The 11,543-nt window shown below is 51.1% G+C and overlaps 1 protein-coding gene across 1 annotated transcript in view; it reads right to left on the bottom strand.

The window, feature by feature from the left end:
* Nucleotides 1-5,010: 5,010 nt before the first annotated feature.
* Mbp (myelin basic protein) overlaps nucleotides 5,011-11,543 on the bottom strand; it is a 133,462-nt gene continuing 126,929 nt past the window's right edge. Inside the window, exon 10 of the mRNA XM_051163231.1 lies at nucleotides 5,011-6,540. Coding sequence (XP_051019188.1) covers nucleotides 6,496-6,540 — 45 coding nt within the window. The 3' untranslated portion in view covers nucleotides 5,011-6,495. The remainder of the gene's footprint in view (nucleotides 6,541-11,543) is intronic.

The raw sequence follows: 11,543 nt of genomic DNA, 5'->3' as shown, positions 1-11,543 counted from the left end.
ATGTACGTAGCATGTTATAACGTATATATCTGTAGGCCTGCTCTCAGGTTCTGTGCCAAGGGATAGCTCATGCCTCCTTGCATGAGGGTTTTCTCCCAAGCCTATTTCAAAACCCCTTCCCGTGCCCTCCCCCTAGCCCCACACCAAGAGTGACCATAGGGCCTGGTGCTGCGGACTCCTGACACAGTGCATAGCTCCTCTTCTTCTGCCCCTGGTCTATAGTCATGTGATGTGGGTAAAATTCATGCAACTTGGAGCAAAGTCTTAAGTGGGCTATGGTTGCAAACACTCGCAATCCCAACATTTGGGAAATGCAGGCAGGAAGATGAGAACCTCAGTCAACCTCTACCACATAGCAAGTCCCAGGCCAGCCTGGGCTACCTGAGACCAAACCAAAAGCCAAGTAAAGCAAAATTTCAAAATAACTACTCACAATAACCCAATTTACTGTCAGTTTGTTTGGGGGTTCTGTTCCCTCCTCCCCCAGTGAAATAACTTGAAATCTGGTTACACCCTCTTTGCTGTCTAAAAGTTAGAGGTACATAGTTCACGGGAAGCCGGCTGCCTGCACACCCCTGGCAGCGTGAGAGTCAGCCACTGCTGCGCTGGCGGCCTCTTCCCCAGGCACAGTCACCCTGGCTGCACAGGCACTGTGGTCCTTTTTTGTATGGACCAGATGGTATACATCTGTTAGTATGTCAGGAGCAATAGGCAGAATTCAAACAATCGTGCTATTCAATCTTTTCTATGTGTAACACTTACGGCATGAAGACTTTTGTATCAAGATTTGTATATTTGACAGGTTCAAAAATGCCGTACTGATTGTTCTTCAGCCACCACTAAGAAAATTCAAAGTTTTTTAATTTACAGAAACGTTCTCTTTTTATCTTCAGAATTGTCTCATGGTCTATTTATACATTGGATGATATTTATTTAATCCAGTTTTGTATTAGAAATTGATAGTTATGCTAAAAGCCACTGTGCTGGCTTTTTAAAAACAATAAAAATAGTTTTTGTATTATTTTAAAACTCCTGTGTATTACTTGTTGCGGCCTGGGGTGAGTGGTAGCCACATGCCCAGTGTGTTGTAGGGGCGTGAGGCTGACCAGACTTCCTTCTGGGGCACACTCTGTTCTTCTGTCGTAGAAGCATGTTTAAAAGAGGAGTTAGGTGGAAGGAGAGAGTGAGACCTGCCTGTTGGCATGCTCTGCAGGATGGGGTACTTTCCCAGAGTAGCAGCCGCTAGCCCTTTAGTACTGTATTTTATTCTGTCACTTTTCCAGGCTTCATGGAACCCATAGTTCTTACTCCTGTGTAAGCAACACATTAAGAATGCCTGTTTGGGGCCCACCATACCTCTGGTTGGGGTCAGGCAGAGCAACTGAAGGGACAGATGCAGTGTGAGGAGGGATGAGGAGGAGCAGTTGGCTGCCTGCGGCTATTTCTTGGCAGAAGGTTTGGCTCTGGGTTTGATGGGACGCTGGAGCCTCACAACAGATGCCCTACTAGCATGTAGCCCAACTGTTCTAAGTGCCTTTCTATGTGCAAGCTGACCGAAGACTGCTTGTCTTAAGGCCTGCCATGGAGGGACACAAAAGCTTCGCTTACGGCCTTAGCTGCTCAGGTACGTCCTGCCCAGCCCCACCTCTCCCTGCCCTCAAGTAAAGGGCCTCGAGGCTTGGGCAACATCCACAGCTGCTTCATGGCTACCTGTCCAAGGAAGAAAGCACTGCTTGCCCCCCCCTTCCCCCGCCACCTTCTCTAGGCTGGGTGGGTTGGACCTTGGAAGGCAGAGAGCAGCCTGAAAGGCTGGTTACCTGACCATGACCGCAGAACTAGTGATGAAGTGGGGCTCTGTGACCAGGCTCTCTGTGGGCAGCTCCCCTGGCTCAAACTGTCAGGTAGAGCAATAGCTGCTGCAAGTGTTGTCTGGCTGGATGTAGCAGATAATTCTGGGGCCTAGAAACACCTTTGGCTCAACCCACAATGAACTTTTCCACAAACTCTCCACACCATCCAGCCTAGAGCCTTCAGGTACCACACGCTCTGTAGGAAAGGCTGCCGCATGCAGTGCTTGGCAAGGCCCTTCTCCTCTCAGATACATTGTCCCATGTCATTCTGGACTGATCAAGAGGCAGGCTATCTGCTAGTGCCAGATGATGCTCAGGTCCTTGACAACGAAGCTGCATGGAGGGGTGACAGTACTGTGGAGTCGCAGCCATTTCTACACAGTCTGTTCCTGAAGCCGCTTCAGAAGCAGTAGGGTGGCAATTCTCCACACACGGACTTAACTGTGGGTGGCTTCGTGTCCTTGGATTCCATCAAGCATGGAAGAAAATAGATTTAAAAAGTGGCATGTACAAGTCAGACCCTCTGGTGCCCCATATTTGACCACATCCCCTCCATGGGGAGGCCCGGTGGCACTCAGAGGAAGGATAGCAGGCTACCAAGAAGAGACTTGATACCCTATGAGCATATACAGGGGGAGGAGGTCCCCCTCAGTCACAGTCATAGGGGAGAGGAGTAGGGGGAAATGGGAGGGAGGGAAGAGTGGGAGGATACAAGGGATGGGATAACTATTGAGATGTAATATGAATAAATTAATAAAAGATATTTTTTTAAAAAAAGAAAAGGCAGAAAAAAAGAAGAAGCATGTGCCCTGACTGGACATCTGCAGGCTTATCCTCGCCTGCTCCCTAAATTCTGCTGCAGCTGCAACCACGCACACACCACGCAGGTGTGTGTTAAGTGTCACAAGTAATCAGAGCGCTGTGATTGCTTTATGTAATTGCATTGCTCTCTAACTGGGATGCTCCCTGATGTGGGTATGTAAGGTGGCTATCTAGGGCTGCAGGTGAGTCCTCTCTCCCATGCTTGCTTACTTCTCTGCTGCCGTAGCTGCCTTTAGTGAGATATTCAAATAACGCCAGATTTCACCACCAGGAGCTCTTCCTAGTAGCCTTTCATTTCTTGGGCACTTTTCTGTCTAGCAAAATCAGTTAGCTAAGGAATCCTGACTTCCTACCCACACAAGTCCAATGTATGCTTTCCACATATTCTTGGATGCCACACAGGCATAGAACTTCTTGCCTGCTTTCTCCATGCCAGGCTTTTGTCTGGCTTGAGTTTGTGCAGGTCTTACATTGTATCCTTAGGTCAATATACCTCTCCACCCTCATCGGAGGTGGGTCTATGTGCAATAGATGGCACCTTAGTGTGGCTTCTGTTGCTATGGTAACGCACCGTGACCAAAGGCAGCTTGGGGAGGAAAGGGATTATTTCCCTTTTAACTCACAAGCCCATCATTGAGTCCGTCAGGAGCCTGGAGGCAGGAACTGGAGCAGAGGCCACGGAAGAACACTGCTTACTGGCTTCTCCCCATGGCCTGCTCAGCCTGCTCTCCATCTGGGACCACTTGCCCACGGTGGGATTGAACCCTCCACGATCAATCATTAACCCAACAGGTCCCACGGACTTCCCTACTGATGACTCTAAGGGATGTGTTTTCTAAATTAAGATTCTCTTTCCCCAGTTATGTCTAGGGTTGTGTCAGGTTGACAAAGCCCAACCAGCACAGGGTGACTAATGCAGAGACTCAACAGTTTGCCAAGGTGCAGAGACTGATAGCTAGCACCCCCTCCCACTGCGGAAGGATCACTGCTGAACAGGTGCTGGAGAAGAGTTCAAAAGCCAGAGGTGGGGAGTGAGCGCAGCAGGGCGGCTACACCTCAGAATTCACAGTGCTTGTGGCAGCGACACAATTTTCAATAGTGCAAACATCTTTGTATTTCCAAATCCTTTATTTGGGAGGATTTTGTTGGGTTAAAAAAGGCAAGCAGGTGAGTGGACATCAGCCTTTTTCTTTTTTAAGATTTTAAAAATGTTTTTCTGTGTACGAGCATGTGCACCTTGTGTGTGCCCGCTGCTTGTGGAAGAAAGAAGTCTGGAACTGAAGTCTAGCACCTCCATTTGGGTGCTAGAAACCAAACCCAGATCCTCTTCAAGAGCAGCCAGTGCTCTTAGCTGCCGACCAGCTCTCTAGCCCCTGGTGGACTTTTGCTTTGTTTTGGTATGGTTTGGTTTGTTTGTTTGTTTGTTGAGACAGGGTTTCTTGGTGTAGCAGCCGTGGCTGTCCTGGAACTCTCTTTGTAGACTAGGCTCGTCTTGAGCTCCCAGAGCTCCACCTGCCTCTGCCTCCCGAGTGCTAGTATTAAAGGTGTGCGTTTTTGAGACATCACTCTAGCTTAGAGTTCAAACTCATTGCAATCCTCCTTCCAAGTGCTAGGATTATAGTCAGGAGTCCCTGTACCCAACTTGGATATAAGGCTTCCAGTCAGTCAGTGGACTCCGGCTTGCAGAGCCCAGCGCCCTGGCCTCTGAAAGGTGCAGTCACTGTCTCCAGGGTCCTGTGCTGGGTCTTTATGCAGGAGCAGCATGCCCCAGAGGAAACACAGCAAGCTTTGCTTCCTACAGCCCACAGATGTGGTGGAATCCCATACCCTGCCCTGGAAGTTCAGAAAGGAGCCAGTATCTCTCTCAAAACCAACACAAAAAGGGGGGTTTTGGGTAATCCTTTAGAAAAGGAATTCTTGCGACCAAAAGCAACTGCAAGAAAAACAAAACAAACAAAAAACAAATTAGGGGAGGGAGATAGAGAAAGAGAGGAGGGATGAATGACTTCATGCTATCTCTGTCGGGGATAAAGTGTGTGTCCTGCTCTTATCCAGAGTGTCCCCTAGCACAATGGCTTTGACAACTGTCCTCAAGAGTGACTGAACATCCTTTTCCATGTATGTTGTGGGTCACTGTCCTATGTCCTTCTACTGTACCCAAGTGGCTTATTGGTGCATGACCTCCTCCGCTTGGCCCTTGAGGGGTTCTCCCAAGGGCAGCGTGAGCCGCCCTGTGCTCCTGCTTGAAGGACATACACTCTATTCTGTGGTGAGGCTGTACTTTACATGGTCACATTTCCACAAGCCAGAACGCAGAATGAGACATCATGTGCAAAGATCATTGCAAGTTTATTACTTTATTTCAATATTCAAGAACAGTAGGTGCTTCCGTCCAGCCATTCTGCAGCATGTGCTGTCTGGAGGAAGCCACGAGCAAGGTCGTTCAGTCACATTGGAGGGCGAGCACTCCCGTGGAACGATCTGGAGGGTTTATTTCTGGAATTCTCTTCCCTGCTCTTCTCTTACCCTCACACTATTGTGGCTATTTATTAATAGGTGTTATCTTAAACCCACACTATAGTCAGAATTAGAGCAGATTAACAAGACGCATGTTCATCTATGTCAACCATCACCTGCCTTCCAAGGGATGATGGTGCCAGTGTGGGGCTCTTTGGAAGGTCTATAAGAGACATGCTAAATCAAAAGACATCGTCAGTACGTTAGAGGAACAGGGGGATGTCCATGGACATTATGAGAGTGGGATTCTGAGCTCCTCATCCCTGAAAGGTCGCCCAGGCCAGCCCTGCATCCAGGGTGGCGACTCAGTGACAGGGACACTCCTAAGTCAGCTAAGAATGAGTCCTTTCTAGGAGGCAGGGGAGGGTTATTTTTTTCACTCGGGTTAGTGTGTACCGATGGGCACCACCACGGCGAGCTGTCACTGGCCACTCCAATGTGAGAAGTGGCCAGAGGGACAGCGTGAGGCCACCAGAGAACTCCTGCAGTCCCACTTCCAGATGTGCCATGCTTCTGGACTCTCCCTGGGCTCTGAGAGGAAACGGGGTTCTTGACAGCACCTGCGCTGGGGAACCACTGAGGAGAGATGGTGACATTCTGCGGCCACACACGGCATCTCCAGCGTGTCTCCCTAAGTCCCCGTTTCCTGTTGGGGCCACTGCCCAGCCCACTCTCCCTTTTCCTTCCCTCTGCTACGCTTGAAATCAGCTGGTGGGGTGCAGGGACCAGCTGGCCTGGAAGCGTCCCCAGGGCCACCCCACTCTGGACTCTCACAGCTGCCCAGCCTGCGCTCACATACCACAAGCCCCCAGTGTATAAGCCTCTCCAAGACTGTCTGATCCTGTTAGGAAAAACAAAGCTCTTTAGGGGAAAGAAAACAAAGGAAGCCTGGACCACACAGCCCCCTGCGCCACGCTCTCTGGCTCCTTGGCGGTGTGCCTGTCTATCCGCAGTGCCCACGGAAGGTAGAGGGGTGCGCCTCACCGTGAAAAGAAAGTCTGAGGATGGAGTAGAGGTGAACTTGGGAGGGTGTCCGTGCACCTGGTCCTCTGGAGTCGACCAAGGTACACTGGGAACAGGGCAAGGTAGAGAAGACTCTGAGGAAACTCAAATCTTCAGATGAAAAGGGGCAAACAGTTTAAAGCAGCTGGGCGCCGTGGGCCTGGCCCCACCACTTGCACGGCTCAACGAAATTAGGAGAGGGTCTGATCTAACTAGCTAATCGGTGCAAGTAGAATTAAAAGTTTAGGGCAGTTATATTAAGAAGCTGAGGGCAGGATTCGGGAAGGCTGAGCAGGGAGGGTTTTCAGCGTCTCGCCATGGGAGATCCGGAGCGGCTGTCTCTTCCTCCCTGGGAAAAGGAGAATATAGGAGTTAGGCAAGAGCCTGTGTGGCTGTGGGGTGTCACTTCCCCTCCATAGTGCCGGTTCTCTGGTTGTCCAGTCAACAAGCCGGTCCGGACAGAAATGACATGGCAGAACACAGAGCGGTCCCACCGGGAAAGCGCTACCTCGAATTTGTTACTTAAGGTAAAGGCCCTTGAATGTGAGCCATGGGCACGGCTAGGTCCAAGGCTCCCACAGAATTGCCGCTGTAGGGAGAGTGCTGTGGCTTTGTTAGGTTGCTCCAAACAAGCTGTTTATTTTCTCAGTGAGAGGACTGAGAACAGTGTAAGTCGGGACTGGGACCGCTCTCCACGGTGCGCTCCAGACAGCGGCTTCAGTGCCGATGAGCATTAGTGGTACCCTGGGCATAGAGAAAGCACCCCAACAGTACACCATTGCCTCTGCCAGCAAAACAAGCAAGCTACACACGGGAGTGTGCGTGGGCCAGCATGATAAGGCTCTTGCAACCCTGCATTGATGGGTTTTCTAGAACCACTAGGATTGGAGTTAAAAATGAAACGTGGCTATTCAGCTTGCGAGGTGGCCGAGCCTGCAGAGACAGCAGCAGCACAGAAACCAAGAAGGTGGGCCTGGTGACAGGCTACCTATACAGACCTTGAAAAATGTCACTCTTTTTCTTTCTGTGTTGTTCTTTTTTTTTTTTTTTTTTTTTTTTTTTTTTTTTTTTTAATTGTTTAGGCTCTCCATCTTATGTTCAAGATAATACACAGGTCTTTTAAAGATTTCATTTAGATTGAGGTGGAGGCATACACACTGACTCTCCTCAGCAGAGTAGCCAGGCAGCCACATTCCTCAGTGTGGTATCTCCTGAGTTCAGCCAGGCAGTTATCCACATACTGTGGAACAAGCCCAGAAATTTCCACGCAGTTCCCAGCAGCTCAGGATGAAGTGACGACATTGGGTGTCTTTGCGCACAGGGAAGCTACAGTTCCAGGGGTGCTGGCATGTCATCCCCTGGAGGGCTGCCTCTCAGCAGTGGCAACGTTAGGAAGTCTAACTGTGAAGCCACCCTTGGAGAGAAGCCCTTCTCCAGGACAGGAGCCCTGGCCTCACCTAGACACTCAGATTTTCCTACACAGCATGAAGCCTCCTCACTGAGGAGCAGCCGGAGCCCCGCAGAGAACTGAGTTCTTGGAAAGTCCTGGAATCTCTGTTCTGGAAGGCACAAACATGCCTGGGCTGAAAAGGAGGCAGCTGGCCAGGGCCAGGGGTCAGATGATCTATGTAGGAGCACTGAGCACCTGCCTCGAGCAGAAGTTCCTCCCCCCAGCAGAAGTCCCTCCTCCTGATTTCCTTCTTGGACCCACAGCCAACTTCAAGTACACACTTATTTTATATGTGGTCAAAGATCAGAGTTGAGTCATTTCCCCACAGGGCAGCCAGCTTGCAGAGGGGAGCGAGGGCTAGAGCCAGCCAGGCGTGTCCCTTTGCCTCTGGGTTCTTTTATGCGTTTTGTGTCTTGTGCCACTCGATCTGTCTTTGGTGGGCTTTAGGCCCCAGATTTGACACATCTGTGCCCACCAGGTAATGGTTGGCTTAGATTTGTACCTGAGGAAGCAACTTGAGCATTATCTTCTGAAAGCGTGGGTACCTTTGTCTCCGTGAGACCCTTCAACCTCACAGGGGCGGGGGCAGCGGGCACTACCAGAGGCAAGGGCTCCTTTTATATACCTAGAAATAAGCGGTGGGTCCCAAAGACAGGGAGACCCACTCATTTTCTCCAGCCAGGTGCTAACTGCCACACCGAACTAGCAGAGCTAAGCCTTTCCTCAGAGCTGGCTGCTAAGGGGGGGGAGGAGACAAGCAGAAAGCAGAGTGGGTGGAGTGATGGTAGGAGCCAGAAAGGCCTTCTAGCCTGCTTTCAGCCTGGTCACACAGCCTGTCAGCCCACCATGAGCTGTCTATGTAATATATTTTCATTGTAACCACAACGCACTAGAAATGGTCAAGCTTCCTCCATATACACAGACATTTAAATCGGTTTTACAAAGCTGTTTACAGAAAGGCGACCCAGGGAGCCGCTGAACCTGCTTGAGAAATGTGAGTCTCACACCCGTGACGCCAGCACACGAGTCACATATGAACCTGAGTGGAGCTGTGGGGACGGCCCCACCTCCTGAGCATCTTTTAGGAACTACCCGCTGCCATGCATATCCCCTGAGAGAAGGGCCGGGCCATGTCTCCGGGGTGGAGCCACTGAGCAGCCCGACCCTCTCACACCAGGCCTGTTCTTCAGTGTGTCTAAAGCTCCCTGAACCTAGGCTGAAGTTATGGAGTGAGGCTGAACCCGTGCCTCACTCACAGGTGCACTCCTGACTGAGTTCAGAGGTCCCTGGAGAAAATACTTTCTGCACCCTCTCTCCTTACCGCCTTCAGAAACCAGGTAGTGGGTCAAAGAGGCCTTTTCCTTGATGGCCTGGGATAAAATTTATTTGGGTAGTGCCTACACCGTGCCTGACACAGAAAGTGGGTGGTCACTCTCTTCCTTTCTGCTCACATCCCAGGCACGAGGCTTTCTTCCTGACTAACTTTCCTTAGGCGCATGGCTCTCACTGAACACTGCAGTTCGTAGTCCACAGCCTTGCTTAGTGGGGGCGCAGAAACCTGGGCCTGCCCTCTGTGCATGCTGACCATGAATGGACACGCCCCATTAGTAAGTCCGTGAAGCGAAAGACGCCAGGATTCACCCAATTAGTTTGTGTTACAGACCCAGGCAGTCACCAACTGTGAAGCTTTGATACGGCGGTTCTCCTAGGAAACATACACCTGAGATCAGAACCTTTGCACATCACACTATCAGCTGTAGCCTGACATGGCACCGGAATGGAGGGGGGCGGGTGTGCCCTCATTCTTATCAGAAACAAAGGCACTAGGGTCTAAAGTGTAAGAATCCCTTTCCCCAAATATGCATCCACCTCAGGTGCAAAGCAGGAATCCAGGGGAGCATTTGCCATCTGCTCTCCAAGGCCAATCTGCGGGGGCATCAGCTCAGATTCTCGCTCGGCTCCTTGAGCCATCGGCTGCTTCTGCCTGGATTCCGTCCTGCACAAATACCAATCTTTCATCCAAGAAAGAAGCAAGAACTGGATATGGTGGTGCCGTGGTAGGTGGCACCTTGAGGTTTGCACCTGCAGTGGGGACTCTGGCTCACAGACATCTATGGTCCATGTTGCTCATCTTTCCATCAGGAAAGAGGCCAGCAGCTTTGTAGAGGTGAAGATAAGTGAGCATGCCTGTGTTCGCTATGTATACCTCTGATACTAGAGCTCACAGGCGTGTCCTCTTGCTCAGATGGATTAAGAGAGAATGGTAGCTTTGGGTGCCACACTAGGAATGAGGGGACGTCTTGGACAGTGGCTCTTAGTGACAGGACTCTCAGGGACAGTCCTTAGTGACACTGGCTCAGGGGTGACAAATGTCTCAGACCCTTATCGTTAGCATGGGAAGCCACCGGAAAGACATCCATGCATCTCACCCTGCTCCCCTCCAGCCTAGACTCAGGGCATCAGCCATGTCACCAGAGCCCTGGGCCTTTATAAACAAGAAAGTTTCTTCTGTGTCACCCAGCCCAGAGACCCCATAACCCTGGTTCCACTTTTCTTTATCTCTGCCAATCATGCAATGCTCACCCTGACACCTGAATGCAGGCCCCGTCTGCCATCAGCTCCCCAGAACACCCTCAATCGGGATCAGAGTCGAGACTCTGCTCCTGGGTGTTCCCTCTCTCCTCCTGGCCCAGCTTGTCAAAGGCGGCTCAGCTGGACCCTTCTCCCTGAGCCCTCTGAGGCCTTCTCCGCGGATTCCTCTGCCTTCAGTGTGCTCCTGCCTGTGTCTGCTGGCTCCTCTTTTGTATCCTTAGTGTCACATCCTTGCTCTAGAGACACAGCCCTCTCCTCAATGCCACACACGGCACCTCAGTCTCTTTCTTCTGCAGACTGTTTTCCTATGAACTGCTGAGCTCTAGGGCAGCTGGCCTGACTTCTCAGATTCTAGAAGTCTTGGGCCTGCCTTCTAGGCCTCTAGGCCTCCTCGTCCCAGAAAGGCAGCCCTGGCCCAGAGTGTACTGTCTGTGCTGACAGTGGCCACAGACTTGCTGAGAGGGTGGCTTTCATTAGGGAAAACTCAGGACTTCGTTGAGAGTCTAAACCTAGCCTGGGTACCTATGTTCCTCCAGGATGGACCTCACCCTTGGGGTTCCCCAGGGAGGACACAGGACATCTCTGAGCTCTAGTCTTCACTTCTAGGTGACCTTTTAAGAGCTATGTTGTGAGGCTTTCTGTGCCAGATCAGCATTGGTATATAACAGCTGCCACTTGGCTTGTGCTAGGGCCACATTCCAGGCCTGCATGACCTTCCCCGGCACCTCAACAGGTCCAAGGTAAATGGGTGCATCACCCCCTTACCCTGTGGGTAAGAAAACCATGTCTTAGAGAGGTCAGGAGTGGCAGCGGCCACAGGCTAACTAATAGTGGCCCAGGACTTTATTATTGGGTCTGTGTGATTCTGTATGTGCCTACGTATGTATGCAGCTAACAGCAGGCCCCTTCCTGGGTTTTTCTGGGACCCCTTGAGTGATCTTAATGAGCCTCCCTTGCGTGGGGTGGGGGGAGGATGTCCTGTCAGCCACTTCCACACACAGGTGGCACCCATTTCCACCTAGGCCCTTGGCTGGACACCCAGGTCAGTGGCCCACCTGACTTTCAGCTCTAGGGAGAGAGGAAGCACAGTGAGGCCCAGGGAATGTCTGCGCACTGCACGGCAGCATCCTTTTAAAAGACTCCTGGCTCTACATTAATTTCCTGGGAAATCCAGAGGGAAGACAGAGCTCTATGCTGGCTAAGAGCAAGGGAAGGTAAGTTGTGGGTGGGGGAGGTGACTGAGCCTTTGGCTAAGCTCAGCTGGGGATTCTGGAATGTGTCTTTCTGCTAACACTCTTTCTGACCCCTGG

Source organism: Acomys russatus, chromosome 20, assembly GCF_903995435.1.
Source record: "Acomys russatus chromosome 20, mAcoRus1.1, whole genome shotgun sequence".
NCBI lineage: Eukaryota > Metazoa > Chordata > Mammalia > Rodentia > Muridae > Acomys > Acomys russatus.
The sequence above is the reverse complement of the archived record's forward strand: the minus strand, read 5'-3'. Positions and strand labels throughout refer to the sequence as shown.